General features: G+C 50.4%; 1 protein-coding gene and 1 long non-coding RNA gene across 3 annotated transcripts in view; one reads left to right on the forward strand and one right to left on the reverse strand.

The window, feature by feature from the left end:
• Window positions 1-18,214, forward strand: part of ARHGEF37 (Rho guanine nucleotide exchange factor 37) — a 42,222-nt gene extending 24,008 nt beyond the window's left edge. For both annotated transcript variants that reach the window (XM_084778020.1, XM_084778021.1), the window contains 8 exons: window positions 1,812-1,942; window positions 2,665-2,769; window positions 3,440-3,550; window positions 4,803-5,132; window positions 7,628-7,756; window positions 10,021-10,216; window positions 11,757-11,917; window positions 15,067-18,214. In XM_084778020.1, the coding sequence (XP_084634146.1) occupies window positions 1,812-1,942; window positions 2,665-2,769; window positions 3,440-3,550; window positions 4,803-5,132; window positions 7,628-7,756; window positions 10,021-10,216; window positions 11,757-11,917; window positions 15,067-15,276 (1,373 nt within the window). In that variant the 3' untranslated portion in view covers window positions 15,277-18,214. The remainder of the gene's footprint in view (window positions 1-1,811; window positions 1,943-2,664; window positions 2,770-3,439; window positions 3,551-4,802; window positions 5,133-7,627; window positions 7,757-10,020; window positions 10,217-11,756; window positions 11,918-15,066) is intronic.
• On the reverse strand, window positions 13-6,351 carry LOC311595378. Its single transcript, XR_014778419.1, has 3 exons — window positions 5,631-6,351; window positions 1,689-1,909; window positions 13-1,462 (listed from the first exon to the last, which is right to left on the reverse strand). It is a non-coding gene; the product is annotated as an uncharacterized lncRNA (long non-coding RNA).
• Window positions 18,215-18,668: the final 454 nt, after the last annotated feature.

An 18,668-nucleotide genomic window follows, 5' to 3' on the forward strand; every position in this document is an offset into this window, starting at 1 on the left:
CATCTCTAGTTCCAAAATGCACCCTGAGATAGCCTCGTCTATAATGAGAACGTGGGGATGGCGTGGAGTTCAGCTGACAGGGTGCTTGCCTAGTTTGTGGAAGGCCCAGGGTTCAATCCCCATCACCGCCGGGCAGTAAAGAGGTGTGTATAGATGTGTGAGGCTGGATGCACCCACCCTTTAGGTTGCTGCAGTAGGAAGCAGGCGCAGGAAGCAGCGTCCAATGCCCATGCATCAAGAAACTCAAGTTGCCCACTGCAAACATGATACTGAGAATTTAGCTCATGTTTGCTCGTTAGAAAGCATTTATTTATTTATTTATTTTTATTATTATTAATTTTTTTTTTGGTTTTTCGAGACAGAGTCTCTCTGTATAACCTTGGCTGTCCTGGACTCACTTTGTAGACCAGGCTGGCCTCGAACTCACAGCGATCCTTTATTTGTTTATTTTGGGTTTTGGAGACAAGGTTTCTCTGTGTAGCCCTGGCTGTCCTGGGAGTCACTCCATAGACCAGGCTGGCTTCCAACTCACAGAGATCCTCCTGCCTCTGCCTCCTGAGTGCCGGGATTAAAAAGCGTGTACCACCACTGCCTGGCTGAAAGTATTTTTTTGTTTTGTGTGGGTGGGTATTTTTGCCTACGTGAGTGTCCGTGAGCCACATACTTGCCTTGGAAGCCAGAAGGTGCCTGAGCCTCTAGAACTAGAGCTGTAGGTGTTTGTGAGCCAGCACGCATGTGCTGGGAACCCAACCCAGGACCTCTGGAGGAACAGCCAGTGCTCTTCTTCTCTCTAGCTCTCCAACCCTCGTGTTTACTTTTTTAAAAAATATTTTTATTGAATTTTTAAATTTATGTGCATTGGTGTGAGGGTGTCAGATCTTGGAATTACAGAGAGTTGTGAGCTGCCATGTGGGTGCTGGGAATTGAACCCGGGACCTTTGGAAGAGCAGACAGTGCTCTTAACCACCGAGCCAACCCTCCAGCCCCTCATGTTTACTTTTAAAGTAATTACTTCAATTTCACAAATATTTGCAGGGCAGAGTGTGGTACTTCTGCACACACATGCAGTGTCCTTCGATGATCAGGTGGAATGCTGGCCCGTATATGTTGTTTGAAGGCTAATTCTGCCATGCTTTTTTTCCTTCAATATCTTATTTAGTCCCTGTAAGCCCTGAGGCCAGCCCTCTTAGTTCGGCTTCCCGGCTGAGTGAGCAGAGTGTGTATGATTTGCTTCTAGTCACTGGACTGTAGGAAGCAGAGACGGTCTCCAACTTAGGCCTGGGGTCTTCGAGTTTTCCCCCGTGCTTGTTTCCGCATCCACGGGGAGAGGGGACAAAGGACAGAGGTGCTGAGCCAGGAGAGGCAAATAAGGCTTTGATTGACCCTGATAAAAGTGGCTGGAGGAGAAGCCCGGAGAAATGTCCCTTCGCACTTGCTGTCTTACGTGATCCTTCCATCAACCCTGCGAGATGGAGACCTGATTTTAGAGATGAGGAAACTGAGGCCCCAAGGAATGGTGACCTGTTCAAGTCTAGCGGACAGAACGCTCTCCAGCCAGGACTCATAGCTGGAACAAAGAGGACCCTTCCCCTGCTCCCCCTCCCTCCCCTCCTTCCCCCTCCCCTCTTAACCCCCTTTCTCCTTACCTCGCCCACCCCCAGTACTGGCGTTTCCCTGTGGGAACTTACTATCCTGGTCCTGCTGGATGCAACTTGGTGGGGCAGAATGTCAAGTCAGGAGAAGGTAGGGCTGTTTGCCTCCTGGGTCTGCCTTGGTCACGCACAGTGCCCTTTTCTTTGATGTCATCGCAGCCTTAAAGTATACCAAGGTGGAGCAGCTGAGCCTTCGGGAGCGCCTGGCCCGCATCAACACGCATACTCTTTCCAAGAAGACCACCAGACTGAGCCAGCTGCTGAAGCAAGAGGCAGGGCTAGTACCCAGGGTGAGTCTGTGTTGGGGTGGGGGAGATACAGGGATGAAAGCAGGGTGAGGGAGGTTCTCTTGGAAAGTGAGGCAGCTGAAGCTGAGGGCGAGCGAGGGACCACAAAGAGACACACCACCTGATTCTCAAGAGTTCAGCATTGGGGGCTCCTTGTTTATGTGGGAGCTGGGACTCTGAGCCTGGGCAGAGCGTCAGTCTCAACAGTTCCTAGTCACTGCTCAGGTTGAGTGAGTGGGTACCCCTTACAAAGCAGTAGCATCCGAGCCACTGGTGTTCGTATCTCAATTCTCCCACAAAGAAACAGAGGCTTCCAGAGGATGAAATGTCTGCCCACAGCCACACAGCTAGGAAGCAAGTGAGCCACGACGCATACTCCAGTGTCTGATCCCATGGTCTGAAGGCAAAACTACCCAACCTCACTGCTGTTTGCTTTTGAGACAAGGTCTTGCTATGTCCTTCAGACTGGCCTCATAATCCTCCTGCCTCAGTCTCCTAGGGGCTGGGCTTACAGGCATCTGCCACCCTATACAGTTTGCACTGCCTTTTTTTTTTTTTAAACCATCCCACACAGTTGTAGAGCTAGAGGAACCAGCTCTTCTTGTCTTCCCACAGTCTGTGTCTGTGGCGAGATTATCCCCAGGGAGTTCCTGGGGCAGAGAAACCGGTTGCACACTGCCCCCGTGTGGATCTTCTGACCCTCACACGTATGACTTTACTTACAGACAGAAGACAAGGAATTTGATGACTTAGAAGAGAGATTCCAGTGGGTGTCTCTGTGTGTGACGGAGCTGAGGAGCAATGTGGCTGCCTACATGGATAATCTGGAGGTGAGAACACTGCAGAGTTGGAAGGCCGGGCCCACAAGCGACAGAGGTACCAGCTGCAGGGACGTTGGGGTCAGGTGTCACCCAGGAGGAGTGCTGGCAAGCATGCTATAACTCATAACCACAAAGCTGGGGTGGGGGGGGCTAGAGACAACTTCTCAGCCCATTGGGGGTTCTCATGGGTCAGGGTCAACGATCCTCTGGAACTGCAATTACAGATGATCTTGAGCTGCCGTGTGGGTGCTGGGAATTGAACCCAGGTCCTCTGCAAGAACAGCAAGTGCTTTTAACTACTGATCCATCTCTCCAGCCCCTGGCCTTTTCTTTTTTCATGCATTGATTTGAATAGGAGCAGTTCATTGGCTTACACACACACACAAAAATAGTAATAGAATCTATTGAACGTGCACATGGCAAAAGATTCACGAAGGCAGCACACAGATAGGCGTGGTGCTCACAAGCCCCAAAGGAGGGAAGAGATGGGGCTGTGGCTCAGCAAGGCCCCTCTACTCCCTCAGGTTGGGCAGGGACAGAATGGTGAATGTGCTTGCTTGTTATGAAGAGGTATGTGGAGGCCCTGGAAAACTGCTTGTGAGGTCTGCTGAATTGCGGGCTAGGAGTAAGACGGCCATGCTGGGCCTTAACCACCCATCCCTATTGGCCCTGGGTTTAGGCTTTCCTCTGCTTCCGGCCACACGAATGGAGTCTGGACATCCCCGGGGGGCCTGCGGAGCAGTACTGCAGCCTAGCAAGGGACCTTCAACTCGAGGCCTTCCTGCACTTTGTGAGTGGGAGGTCTCCTCCCCCTTTCTCTGATAGGCGGGAGGTGGGGCTGACAAGAGTAATATTTAGAAGCCAGGCGCTTATACAATTGTCACATCCAGTCGGGGAGGGCGTGCTATTCCTGCACTTACTGATAAAAATAGCCCAACTGATGTGCAGTGAGCCGCACCCTGTACCAGGCACCGTGCCCACCTCTTCCACTCTTGACCTCATTTACCCCTCGACACACGCTTTCGGGCGAGACACTATTAATAGCCCCATTCTGCTAATGGGAGCTCGAGGCCCAGAGAGTGCCATCTCGTGGGTCATTTACACAGATGAGGTCTGAGTCCCAAAGTATCATTCTATAGGGAATCTGTTTCAAGCTCGTGACATAATAACAGCAACGAAGTGCCAGGAATCGAGAACCTTCCCCAGGCTGCACTCTGTGTACACCGCATACCACCCCCCATTTTCAAACCCTAAGCCCAAGGCTCCATGAGGTTCCACCAGCATGACTAGAGCTTTTCCGCACGAACCTCATTGCCTGAGGAACTTTGATGTGACCTGCATGTATAAGTATATATAGTAGCTATACACACTTACTGATAATAAACCATAAGGGAATTTATAACAGTTCTTTGGTTTTTGGCTTTTGTTTCTGGTTTTTCAAGACAGGGTCTCTCTATGTAGCCTTGGCTGTCCTGAACTCACTTTGTAGATCAAGCTGGTCAACTCACAGTAATCCACCTGCCTCTGCCTCCTGAGTGCTGGGATTAAAGGTGTGCGCCAGCGCCACCATGCCTGGCTTATAACAGTTCTTTGAAATACATATAATATGATCATTTATGAATGCTAATAGTGTGCTGTTTATTTTCACAAAAGGAGTTAAATCTTGGCTGAATATTTGATCAGGACATAAGATCTCTGGACACAGACCATTTTCAAAGGGTTTCAGACCTGATGAACATTTTGACTTTATTATCATCAGCGCTGAGACCATCACTTCACATATTAATGCACACTACAGAATTGATTTTGGGTCATTGTACCTTTGGAAAACTTCTGCCATTGCCAAATCTTTTTTTTTTTCAACACCCGAGTTCTGTCACAACCTTATATGAACTGCAATCCACAGTTTAGGCAGCTAGAGGTTAGGATACGCTACATGTCACAGCTTGTCAACGGAGGGGGCCTGGAACCTCCAGCTGCCCACCCAGGCCCTAGCTCTGTCACCTCCTGTCCCAGCTCTTAAGTTCCCCTCTCCCTTACAGAAGCAACGGCTGAAAGGTCTGGTGTGGCAACCCCTGTGCAGCCTGGCCAGAGCCCTGGCTGGCCCTCAGAACTTGATCAAGAAGCGTCTGGGCAAACTCTTGGACTTTGAGCGAGTGGAAGAGAAACTGTTGGATGTGGGCAGCGTGACCTATGAGGAGGAGGCGGCCCGGCACACGTACCAGGCACTCAACTCCTTGCTTGTGGCTGAGCTCCCACAGTTTAACCAGCTAGTCACACAGTGGCTGGGTGGCATCCTGTGCACATTTGTGGTCCTCCAGAGGGACCTTGCAGATGAGGTGCTACGGCGGGCAGAGAGCAGCATGGCTCTGGTAAGGCTACTGGGACTCAGGTTGCTGTGGAGCAGAAGCCAGGCAAGGCCCTAGCTGTGGTCAGGGCAGAAATGGAGATAAAGTGGGCTAAACAGGTTGCTGGGACCCAGGACTCAGCAGGGACCCTTAGAGATGTCTCTCCTGCCTTTTCTCCCTTTTTGGTGGAGGCAGAGGCCGGGCTGGACTCTACCCTACCCTAGGTCATCCTGTGACTCAAGAGCAGAGAAGCCCCCCCCCCCCCCCGAAAACAGCAACAAAGCCTACCTGGAGGGTAATGACACGATGGTGACAGAGACAGGAGTCTCTTCTCTCTGGTCAGGAGTAGATGTGTCCAGGAAGTACTATCGCTACTGCTAGCTGCCATTTCCTGGTCAGCATTTGTTGTGTGCCTGTTTGGGACCCTTTCCGGGCAGTGCCTCTCTCAGTCCTTATAACAATCCTTCATTGTATGTGGTCCTTTCAGTAATAAGGAGGCCAAGGCCCAGAGAGGTAAAATACCTTGCGTGAAGATGCCCAGATGACAGTAGGCTTTGACCCCTGACTGCAGTGTCTGAACTCTGAACACAGTCCTCAAGAGCCTTTCAGAAAGAACTATCAGCTGAGGCATAAGTAGAGTCCAAAGAGCTCTGCACAACCCTCCACACGCAGACCTGCAGGGGAGAGCTTGAAGTCTGAGTTGGCACAGGAGGGGATCGGCGGCAGTTCCACGTCTTGCTCCGTAATGGCCGTGTCAGAGCTGCATGGCTCATGAATCAGGCCTTGGGAGCTGTTTCCATGTTCTTCATTCCAACATCGCCTTCTGCGCTTCCCTGTCGACATCTGCCTAGCTCACCCTCCCGCTCTCCCTCACCTCCACTTCCTGTCTCCTTACCTTCCCATTCCTGCCAACTTTCCAATCCATGGCTCCCACCCTGCTGCTGTGGCCCTGTCCCTCCCTCCCTCCCTCCCTCCCTCCCTCCCTCCAACACAATGCTTGAGTGTCACCAACTTTTCTTCAGCTTGGAAACACCTCCTCAACTGCCCCCCCCCCCCAGGCCTCTCTCAATGCCTACCGTCCAGTGACAGTTGAGCCCGTCTTCTCAGAAAGCTCTCGGAATTCTTGCTGCTCTGAAGGAGTCGGGACTAAACCCTTCCCTTACCCTCTGTACACCAGCACAACGTAACAATGTGGCACAACACACTACTGCTTGGTGCTTACTAGAGCCTGCCTTCTGCTGGAGTGGTGAGGAGCCATGTGGCTGAGGGATGCGAGCGGTTCCTCTTTTGGCTTTCTTATTATTTAGTACAGGGCTGTGCCTCAAGCATACTTTTTGAAGTATCAAGTTCAAGGAGGCCCAGTGCTGTGCAGAGAGGAGAGTGGATATGATTGGATAATCCTTTTTGCTTTCTCCCAATGCCTCCCATTTCTATTAGTCTGCAGTTTGGGTGAGCAGGGCTGGGGATGCAGGCAGAGGGAGGTTGACAGCCATGTGAGCATGTGGAGGGTAAGCATGTGAGCGATGGTGCCTGAAGGGAAGCAGAGGGAGGGCGTGTCTCCTGATTGGTCCTGTGCTATGGGTGCCTGAAGGGAAGCAGAGGGAGGGCGTGTCTCCTGATTGGTCCTGTGCTATGGGTGCCTGAAGGGAAGCAGAGGGAGGGCGTGTCTCCTGATTGGTCCTGTGCTATGGGTGCCTGTGTCCTGCCTAGGATGGCTGCCAAACCTCCCTCGTATGTATCCCGTGGGTCATTCGTCTGGTCTCACTCCTCTGATTCAAGGCCTGCATGGCAAAAACTGTCTTCTCTCAAGGCGTGGCTCTGGGTCACAAGTAAGAGCCATGAGTCTGGCAATAGCCTGGAGTGGTGGACATGTCTTTTGGCTGTGGGCTCTCACTCACTCTTGAGCTGTGTGACGAGGCTGTGGGAGAGCCTTAACAGGGTGGGGACCTCACGAGAGAGCTCAGAACTCTCTGGGTAATAAATAACACAAGCTAACGCCTACATGGCTGGAGCATAGAGGACAGAATGGCCTGGTCCCATGAGGCATTAGGGGATCACAACCATTTGTACGCCTGTGTTGTCAGGACTCTGCCTTTCTCCCAATCCCCCATCCGTTTTCCTCTCTGGCTGTGCTGGTTTTTTGCTTCTGTGTGGTAGAAAGTAGGGAAGACATCAGGCCTGTACCTCAGACCCTCAGGATCTGAGGAAAGAGTTAACACCCGTGTTCTGAGCCTTCACACACTGCATCTGACAGAAGGGGGGCTCGCCTAAATCCGTTCTTTTCCCTTGATCTAATCACAGTAGCTAAAAGTAAGGGATGCCGCACCTACCAGCCCCAGGACTAGAGGGTCATTATGACAGAGGCACTCTACCCCCTACAGAGAGATGTTTTCTTAACAGAAACAAGGAAGGGGACAGTAGGCAGACAAAAGCAGCAGTCTGGGACTAGAGGGTGGGTACCCTGGCACCTTTGGGCACCCCTCCCGTAGAGGCCATGCTGATGTCATCTTCCTGCATAGCTGCCTCATCACCGTGTCTCAGAGCCAGACTTCCAGAAGCTGCTACAGGACACACTAGACCAGAGCAGCAGCCAGCTCCGCTTCTTTCAAGAGAACTTTGAGAAGGTGCTTCCACCTTCCACCACTCAGGTACGTGGCCCTCCTCTAGTGTTCACCTGTTCTCTGAAGCTACATCCCCTCCTATCTGTCAGAGGTCAGAGGTCAGAGGTCAGAGGTCGGAGGGCAGCCACCTAAGGCCCTCTGTCCCCATCTCCTCCTCATTTCTCAGCGAGACCAATAAGATCTCACCCTGCAACTAGGAAGAAAGGGAGAGAACAGACAATACATACTGGGGACCTCCTTTCTCTTTCTTCTTAAACTTCTTGTTGAAAAAGCAGTCTATCCTTACTGAGGTAAAAGATTATGAGTCACATGAAAAGAAAGCAAAAAGAAGAAAGAAACCCATGATCCCCTGTGTTAGGAGAAGACATCCCTCTCCTAACCTCCCCCAAATTCTTCCCTGTTCTGGCTGCAGGCGTAAAGGTGAGCAGAAGTAGGGTGGCCCTGGACAGGGGCAGCTCTGGTTGTCTTTTGTGAGAGCTTCTCTGGAGATTCTTTTTTTTTTTTTTTTTTTTTTGGTTTTTCCAGACAAGGTTTCTCTGTGTAGCCTTGGCTGTACTGGAGTCACTCTGTAGACCAGGCTGGCCTCGAACTCACAGCAATCTGCCTGCCTCTGCCTCCCGAGTGCTGGGATTAAAGGTGTGCGCCACCACACCTGGCTCTCTGGGGATTGTTAAGTGCTGCTCTACACTGAACTGGCTGGGGCTGGCGGGTTTGAGAAAGAAGGCACAAGGTCCTTGGCTTTGTGATTTGTAGTGATCAGTTTTTGTTTGTTCTTGAGACAGATCTGACTGTGTAGCCTAGTCTGGCCCTGAACTCAAGGGTCTTCCTGGTTCAGCTGCCCAAGTACTGGGCTCACAAGCTTGAAAGACCACATATATTAACCAGGCAGAGGTGGTGGTGCTTGCCTTTAATCCCAGCACTTAGGAGGCAGAGGCAGGTGTGGGTCTCTTGAGTTCTAGGCCAGCCTGTACTATAAACTGAGGTTCAGGACAGCCAGGATTACACAAAAAAGCAAACAAAAGAACAAAAAAGAAAAGGGTGTGAATCACTACATTCAGTTTTCTGTTGTTTGTTTGCCTTTTCGATACAGTCTTATGTTGCCCTGGCTGGCTTGGAACTCATTATGTAGGACCCACTGGCCTTGAACTCATAGAGATCCATGTGCCTCTGCTTCCTGGGTGCTGGTGTTAAAAGTGTCTGCCACTACATCCTTACAGCCAGCCATTACATTCTTTTTTAAATTTCATATGAATGTTTTACATATATGTATGTATGTATGTATACCACATGTATGCAGTACCCGAAGAGGCCAGAAGGGGGTGTTAGATCCCTTGGAAATGGAGTCACAGGTAGTTAGTGCTAGAACCAAAGCTAGGTCCTCTGGAAGAGCAGATACCACTGAGCACCCCTCCCCCTGCCAGGAAACTGTCCCCTCTATATTTTTCCTGGAAACATCAGTCTGCTTGATTTTTTTCACTTCCTGTAATGCTGGGGTCACACATGGGCCTTGTGTACACTAAGTGGGTGCTCTGCCACAGAGTTACATCTCCAGCCCAGTCTTGATTTTTTTTTTTTTTTAGATAGGGTCTTAACCAGGGCATGGTGGTGCATGCCTTTAATCCCAGCACTTGGGAGGCAGAAGCAGGTGGATCTCTTGACTCTTTCTTGCTGAAAACTGTCAATAGAAAAACAAAGGAAATGCCAGGCAGTTTGGGCATGGACTGAGATCCTCTCTCCAAAGTTCCAGTGGCAGTTTCTGTCTGAGCAAAACTCTGCTGGATGTTCTCGCTGCACCAGTGTATGTTGCTCTTGTGTACAAAGTCTACTTTGCTGCCTTGCATACATTAGGTGCCTAATACTAGGAAACTCCCATAGTCACAGCTAGCTGTCCTTCACCCATAGGTGTGTCAGGGGCTAATGTTTGTCCTGTAGATTCCGCTGGCTCTAAGGCCTGATGTACCATGAAGCCCACAGCCTAACATGGTTAAAGACCTGCATAAGACATTTTCTGTGGAATGATTTAGCTTGGGGTGATGTGCAGAATTTGGGGCCCCATCCACGAGTTCTATAATGGACAGATATTCATACTTGAATTAGTTGAAAGTTTTTTTCCCCCTCTTAAAATGCTGTTGGAAGATAAGAGCCAGGCATGTAGAGGAGGGCATGGTTGTCCCTATCAGAATGGGGACAGTGACAGAGATGGGCCTGGACAGGATTCCCAGGTCTCAGCTCACGTTGGCACCAGCCTTGATACTTAACTCAAGTTCCAATGTCTGTCTCTGCTCTCTCAGCCACTCCTCCCGGGCACTGAACATCAGATGCAGGCTCTCCTCGCCAAATACGGCCCTGGGAAGCTTTACCAGGTGACAAGCAACATCAACGGAGCTGGGACCCTGGACCTGACACTGCCACGGGGCCAAATCGTGGCCCTTCTACAAAACAAGGACACCAAAGGCAACAACAGTCGCTGGCTGGTGGACACAGGGGGTATGTGGCCCTCTGTAACCCCTTCATGTCACTTCGGGAAAGCCAGTTGCTGGAAGCTGGAAGGGAGGCATGGATGCTCTTGTGTGCTAATCTGGCCGTGCAAATTCAGGATGAATGAACCCAGTGACAGCTGCAGGAGCTCAGTCAGCTTACAGCGACTCCGTGGTGCATGGACCGTCTATAAGAAGATCCAGTCGCTGGGTCCTATGCACGCAAGACAAGCCTTAGAGAAGCTACACGCTATTGGGTGATACGATGTGTGGAAGGAACTCGAGGCAGTACCTTGAAAAATGCAGATGTGTGCTGAGAAGGGATGCTTGCATGCCAGCCACACTCTCAGAATCTGATTTAGGTCGAGGACAGTAAGATCTCTACTAGCTGTGGCCTTGGGATGTGTCACTGAGGTCTGGTGCTCATGCGTAATTGAGATAAAGGGGAGAGATGTACTGTGAGCCCAGGATAACACAGTGGCCCAGTAGCATATTCTGAACACAAGGGCTGCACAGGACGATTGCTGGAGACCCACAGGCAGTCATTTCATTGCTCCACAGTGACATAATAGTTACTTAAGTGCCTTTATGTGTATTACAAAAAAGAAAAAAGAAAAAGAAAAAGAAAAGCAGCTAGTCCATAAACTAATGATTGTGTTGCTATTACTGTGTGGCACAAGGCCAAACTTTAAAAAGCAAGCCAGTTTTAAAAAAATTAAGTAGAGTTATGTACAGGGGTTCATACCTATAATCCAAGCATTTGGAAGGCAGAGGCAGGAGGATGACCATGAGTTTGAGATCTATGTAGAGAGATCTAGGGACTATACAGTGGGATATTATCTAAAATAATAATAATAATGATAATGATAATAATAATAATAATGAAAAATAAAGAGTGGTACAATTAGAAAACACATCTGTGGAGGAAATAATATAAGGAACACTAGAGAGAGGCTGTGGAGCTCTCCTAATTGGGTGATCTCAGGGAGGCGTGGAGCTTCTCTGAACTCAGCTGCATCCTCATGAGACTGAAGCAGTGACAGTGGCGCAGACTGACCTCAGGTTGGTGTGAAGATTCTAGCTCCCTGAGAAGCAGGAAATGATGGTTATCCGTGTCATGGGGGTGGGTGGTGGTGAGAAGCAGCCCAGAAGGACAGCATCACCAGTAGAAGGCAGTCCTGGTCCTAAGGAGAGCTGAGGAAGCAACCTTACTGTGGGCAGCCACTAGAGGGCTATAAGCAGTAGTTCCACCAATGGGAAACAGCTGTCATGCCAGCCCAGGGATGAACTTCATCTGTCTGAAGTTTCAAATCCTGTGGGCTGTCTGTCCCAGTGGAGAGCGTCCATCCACTGACAAGTGGAGGTGAGCAAGCAGCAGCTAGGAGCAGTGACTAGAGACTGGGGCGGTGGGACGGAATGCACAGGGTTCCCGGATGGCCTTGTACTGTCTCTTTAATGCTGGGAAGCCAGGCTGCAGCACTGGCTTTCCTCATCACTGAAAAGGATAGGAAGCTGACTGGCAGCCACTGCCCCTTCTGCGTGTTTCCTAGGACACCGGGGGTATGTACCAGCTGGGAAACTTCAGTTATACCACCACACCATTCCCAGTGAGAAGGAGTCCAGAGGCCAGACAGGGATGCATGAAGACCACTGCCTTCCAACACCAGAGCCCAGCCAACCCTCTGTCCCCACCATCCCAACCATGACCCAGGTGAGTCTGGAAGCGTGCTGAGGACTTGTCTCCTCTTATCTGTTTACACTAGGGTTTTCCCTCTACTACTACAGCGTCTGCTCCCTCTATCTGGCCTCTGTGTGAGGCCAGGCTGTGACTAGTGATAAGTTCTTATCATGGCCAGGGGTGGGACCCAGAGAGAGGGACTTCCTGCATGAACACCCACCAGGGAGTCAAGCCATCACCCCACCCCCCACCCCCGACACACACCAGCAGGATAAGTCAGGGGGCGGGGGTCCTCTAATCACTCAATTTTTCCCAGGTGTGGTATTAAATGGGAGTGACACTGATGGGCAGGAGCAAGTCATGGTCCTACTCAAGCGTGCAACCTGGGGGAACAGTGATTAGATTAGCAGGTGTGAACGGGGGAGTACATGCAACATTTTCTGCTGTGGCAAGATCCAGACTTTGAGGAATAGAGAGGCTTTCCTAAGGAGAGTAGGCATTAACTGGATAAAGGGGGTGAAGTGGGGTGCCTGGGGTGAACTCTCAAGAAGCACACACAGCACATGCAGAAGCCCAGTGGCCGAGAGTGCAAGGAGGGATTGATGAAGCCAGATCCTGGGGGGGGGGGGGCGGACAGAGAGACCAGGATGTAGCGAGGTGCTCCTGGTGAAGTCGGACCCTGTGTTCTTGAAGAGGCTGACAGTCTTCCCTACAAAAACAGTGAGGAGCATAGACACAAGTGCTCTTGAAAGCACTCCTTATAAGAACCCAGGTATGCATCAATATAAAGGGTAAATTAGCTATGATGGAGCCAGACGTGCTGGGAACTCTTTTCCCTGGAGAGGTGTAAGCAAAAGTCTGCTTCCCCCTCATTGGGTACCAGTGGCAGGGGCAGCTCCGCCACAGACCAAATGGGAGAGAGTCAATGAGTTTATTGACTTTCTTATAGGAGATGGGCAAGATATTACTTTTAGGAGTGCAGGTGACCCCCAAAGTAGCTGTAATGTCTCGCCCACTGTAGATGATGACTTCCACAAAGCTGCATAGATGGGAACCTGCCACTCACCATCTCCCTCCCCCCCCCCCCATCCTGCTCAGTTGACTTTCCAGTATCTATATACTTTAGCACCACCAGATACCGTGAGATCAGGTGTGAACGTGATTCAGCAGGACTGCATACAAATGGCTGGGAGGTGCAGGAGGGAGGAGCCGGAATCTCAGATGAGGGTCTAGTGTTCTTCTTCACACTCCTTCTATGAGCTTGTGTGTCTCTTGCAAGTAGTCACAGCTGCTCTGGTAGAGAGGATGGTTGTTCTCATTGGAGGCTAGGGTTCTGGGACACTGTAGAATAGAGTATTATTTTGACATGACCAGAGTAGGTCAGTATTGACATGCTACAAGGATGAGCATGCTAAGAAAAAGGCCAGAAACACATAGGATAGGATCCACTTCCCATGACTGTCCTTGGTAGAGAAATAAAGTGGGTCTTTGGTTGGGAGGGGCGGACGGGAAGGGAGTGGGAGAGATTGCTAGCTGGTCTGGACTTTTCTTTGGTCGCAGTGTATTTTGAAATCACACAGTAGCGATGGTTACACGTATCTGTGAATATACTAAAAGCTACTAAAGTGTAGTGGCACATGTCTTTCATTCCAGCACTCTGGAGGCAGAGGCAGGTGGATCTCTGAGTTCTCTGTGAGGCCAGCCTGGTCTACAAAGCAAGTCCAGGACAGACAGGGCTACACACACACACACACACACACACACACACACACACACACACACACACCTGTCTCAAAACAAATCAAAATAAAACAACAACAACAGCAAAAAACCCAAAACCTAACCAACACAGCCAGTGTGTAGGGAGGTATATAGCTCCTACAACACGTACCTCTTCCAGTGTTAGCTAGATCAGGGACTACAAAGGATCCCCAAGGATCTCACTAGGGACCTAACCACTCTACTCAGGCCCCCCCACCACCTCTAAGGAGAGTGAGGTTGCCCCCATCACCCAGTTTTCCAGCTCTGCTAGATGTAGAGGGAATGAATCTCCAGGAAGCTCCCGCCTAGGCTCAGCGGTCCATCTGCAGCTTCCTCCATTGCTGGATCCTCTGTGGGACTCCTAGGGCGCTCTCCCGTGACGTGATGCTTGCTGTTCTGAGGTTTAAGCCATCACCAGTCACACTGGTAGTAAGGACGTAAAGCAAGCTGCCTTGACTGGGACCTTATTCTGCACCAGGCACTGTGAAGAGCTTACACAGAGTAGGATGCTGTTATTGATCCTTGTAAGTTGATGACAATAAGGTAGAGGGAAGTTAGACAGTAGTTTGATGAATGCCTTCCACTCTCATTCTTTTCTCTGGTTCAATGCTTTGCCCTAAAAAAGGTAGCCATGCCTCCCAACCTCACTATTCCTAGGCTAGAAACTTGTCTGGACAGATAAACTAAATCCATAGATCTTGGAAGGGAGAGGCCGCTGAGGCTACACAGTGACAGGGCTGCGGGTCCTCATGTACACCTGTTCTTCTGGGCGGTGGTGGCACGCAACTTTAATCTCAGCACTCAGAAGGCAGAGGGAGGCAGATCTCTGTGAGTTCAAGGCCAGCCTGGTCTACAGAGTGAGTTCTAGGACAGCTGGGGTTACATAGAGAAGCCCTATTTTTTTTTTTAAATCAAGTAGGCCTGTTTTGCAATCAAGTAGGCCTGACTTAAAGTTGTGTGATTGTGAGTAAGTTCTCTGAGTTCTCAACTTCTGAAAAAAAAAATGGGGCAAAGGCAGGGATGGAATTATAGTAAAAGGCAAAGCCTAGGTGGTGGTGCACACTTTAATCCCAGCACTTGGGAGGCAGAGGCAGGCGGATCGCTGTGAGTTCTAGGCCAGCCTGGTCTACAAAGCAAGTCCAGGACAGCCAATGCTCCACAGAAAAACCCTGTTTTGGTGGGGCGGGGGAAGCCTAGAAAAATGATAGAACAGTGGTAACCACGCAGCATTAATAGCCATGGTGCTAGCATTTTAGTGCTAAGAATGTGCGTGGGAAGGGATCTTTAGCAGCACTAGAGACTAGAGTGTGTGTGAGGGTGGGGGGCACAGGATGACACCCTTGCTGGATTGAGCTCAGTTGTCTGCCCCGCACCCATCCCCCTGCCCCTGACCATTTCTGTGTCATGTCCATGTGTTTCAGGTGGTTGCAGCATACCCTTTTGTGGCCAGGAGCACCCATGAACTGAGTCTGCAGGCAGGCCAGCCCGTGACCGTCCTAGAAGCCCAAGACAAGAAGGGGAACCCAGAGTGGAGCCTGGTGGAAGCGAACGGACAGAGAGGATATGTGCCTTCCAACTTCCTAGCCTGGACCCCGAGCCCAACTCCCTGGGGCTGGAGCCTACCTTCTTAGCATGCCCTCTTTGGAGCCCCCATTCCTAAGGAGAGGGAGATGCTCAAAGGCTGTGTGACCCAGCAGGCGTGATGCAAAGCAAAGTGGGAATGGGGAGATGAGCGAAGGGCACCCAGAAGGCAGCAGGAAGTGGTGACTAGACCTCACTGAATGCCTGGCGTGGGTGGCCACAGTGGGCGGTTCCAGCAGTATCACTCGCTTCTGCATAAAGAAGCCATCTCAAGGCCACAGCTGATTAGCTAGGGCTTGCCACAGCTTGTCCTACCTCCCTTGTCTTGTTCATGTCTCGGCTGAATATCACCTGTGTTAGTTACACATGTGTGGGGGTGTATCACTGAGGAAGACCAGAGCTGCCTGGCTCAGGGTGCCCTTCCCATAGCACATCCAGGAGACGCCATTGCTCACAGGTCATTTTTTTCTTTGCTGTTGCCTTGAGTTGAGTTATTGTGAACAGTGGACTGTGGAAACCCTGGTCAAGCAGAAGCCATGGGCCTAGGTTCTGAGGAGAATCTCCACTGGGTCTGGGAATGGGCGTGGTCTATGCACAGGTGTTTCTGGAATGTGTGTACAAACTCAGAGGAGGGTTCAGGGAAGAGGGCATGTGAGGAAGATGGGCAATGACAAATCCTACTACTGTTTTCTTTGGACCAGGAGACAAAGGGACTTGGCAGACAGTCAGTCAAGGTGGAAAAGCTCTGTGAGATCGGTGATTACTGGCCTGGTGGGTTGGTGGGTGGGTTGGCCTTGGTTTCCTGGTTCTGGATGGCAGGGCCATGGGAACACAGGTGACCTAGGATTGCCTCTGAGGGCGCAGAGGCAGCAGGGAACTGAGGTTGGGAGGATGTGGGGCCTAAGACGTAGAACACAAAGGTAGTTTTCCCATATAGAAAAAAACTAAGCCTTGGGATGCAGGAAAGATGACATAAGGCTGAGGATGCAATAGCCCCTTGTCAGCCAGGATGTGTGATGTCACACAAATATGGTTACCCATTATGTCCATAGCAACAGCGTCCTTTCCCTTAAACCCAGGCTCTGCCTTGGGGCCCAGTCAGCATGCATTGACAATAGTCACATTTTGAGACATGCCCTGCTGGGGATTCTATTTTGTGCGGACATCATGGAGTGTGAAAACCAACAAGGTTATGGCAACACTAGGCAATATCTCCTGGGACCATGACAACACACAGGCATTTCCTGTAGCTGGCTGTTGCGTGGCACATGACAATGAGTACAGTCTAGGTAAGCCAAGTCCCAATGCCTAGTGCTTGATGAGCAAGTCGTTTCTTGATTCTTGATTTAAGAAACCCCTTAAAAGCAGATCCTGGCTGGGCATGGTGGCACACACCTTTAATCCCAGCACTCAGGGAGGCAGAGGCAGGCAGATTACTGTGAGTTCGAGGCCAGCCTGGTCTACAAAGTGAGTCCAAGACAGCCAAGGCTACACAGAGAAACCCTGTCTCAAAGAAGAAAAAAAAAAAAAGAAAGAAAGAAAGCAGATCTTGTTCCAGGATGACAGACCCATTGGGGCAGTCTTGGCTGTAGTCACTACTGGGCAATGTCCACAGGCTGTTGCTTTAGGTCAAGAGTAATTGGAAGATTCCCAAGACAGTGAAAGAGGTGGTCCACTATGACCTCTGTACAACTGACAACTTTGGAATTGAGAGAGAGTGAGAGAGAGAGAGTAACACAGGTAGCCATTTCAGTGTTTGCAAGCCTACATCTGTTTTACAGCTCAAGAGCCTGTTTGTTAGCTCCGGATTCTGGAGGGCTCTTGAGAAAGTCATGCTTGCCGGTGTCAGACAGTCTGTAATGTGCCTCCTCTGGGCTTGTTATTGCATGAAGCCTGGGCGATGCAAGAGCAAGACTCCACAGCTCCTTTCCCAACCTCAGGCTCACTCACAAGATGTTCTCAGCTCGCTCTCCTCTCTGTTTCCTTCTCAAGCTTTTGATAAAAATAGGAAGCATAGACAAACAGATGACAAAGCAGGAACAGCACCTGCAGCGTCCACAGCTTTCCACTGACAGCTCACTGTGTGCTGAGACTCTAGCTTGGGCTTCTTAGCATGGCTGCTTGCCGCTGCAGTTACCTGGGTACCTCTAAACTGCAGCAAACCAGGACCCTACCCCAGAGAAAGTTGATGTCATCCATCTGGGTATGGCCTTGGGCATCAGGAGGCTAACCAGGTGACTCTCTCATGCAGCCCCATCGAGGACCTCACCCCTAGACATGAAGTAACCAGCTAGACCTGGGGTCAGAGGTGGACAAGGATAAGTTAGGTTGTCCTCCCCTCCCCCCACCAGCTGAGCTTTGCACTAGCTGTCTAAGCAGGAAGCCGTAGAGGCAGTTTGAATTAGGACAGCCTGCTCTGTCAGGTCCCAGAATATGTATTTATTAAGTGCCATTAAAGGGGACCTGAACAAAAATTGGATGTTCTTGTAGGCATAAGGGAGAAAAATGAAATACTCTCAGAACCAAGGCTATGTCATGAAGGGGAAATAAAAATGTATTCAGTACATGTGGGTTATAGTTTCTCAGACCAGGGGGCGAGATTAAAAGTCACTGGAGAGTGAGAGAAGGCGTACTGGAAGGATGGAGCGTAGCCTGGATTCTCTCCAAGGGACTCTGTGTAATGTGCCTTTTTACCCCCAATGCCTAGAGCCATTGCACTGTGTCTTATTTATTTCACTCTTGGGCTGTCTGTCACGTGCATACTCACGAAGATAGTTGCCTAAGAATGGAACAAAACTCCCAGGAGTTGAAGAACCACTCACATGGTGTCCCTTGCTCCTCAAAGTGAGGTCGGCGCTCATTAACCCTTTGACCTCCAACTTAGTTTAGGATGCGAGGAGACGGTTGTACTATCCAAGGGAAGATGAGTGAACTCTTGATTACTGTGATGAGCATGTGAGCTACTGGCAATAAAGGACTTTGTATGAATCCGGCCGTTGGCTTAGTTTACCATTCATTCACTGCTCTTGCTAGATATGAAAATGGCACCTTGTTCATGCAGGTGTTTGAGTGTCTACTGAACGCCCTTGATGCCTCCAAGATTTGAGCATAGATGCTGGGGACCTAGCAAGACATCAGACTGATGGGCTGTGCTGTTTATGTGCCCACGGCCTGGGCAGGGAGGCAGACAAACCAGCACTCAGTTCTATGAGTGTAACCACCAGGAGCGTATAGAAGCTGGAGCCCAAGAGAGGTGTTGACCTCTGACCTGGACTTGGCAACCAAGGAAAGCTTCCTAAAGGAAGTGACATATGACCTCAGACCCAGTGGGTGCTGGAGCTTAGGTAGTCAGGAGGGCATATGCGAAGCTACAGGAGACAGCAGGTCACAGAACTGCAATACTGTGGAGCCAGAATGCAGGCGTGTGGGGGTGTGGGAAAGG

The sequence above is a fragment of the Acomys minous genome, assembly GCF_964271855.1.
Source record: "Acomys minous genome assembly, chromosome: 4".
NCBI lineage: Eukaryota > Metazoa > Chordata > Mammalia > Rodentia > Muridae > Acomys > Acomys minous.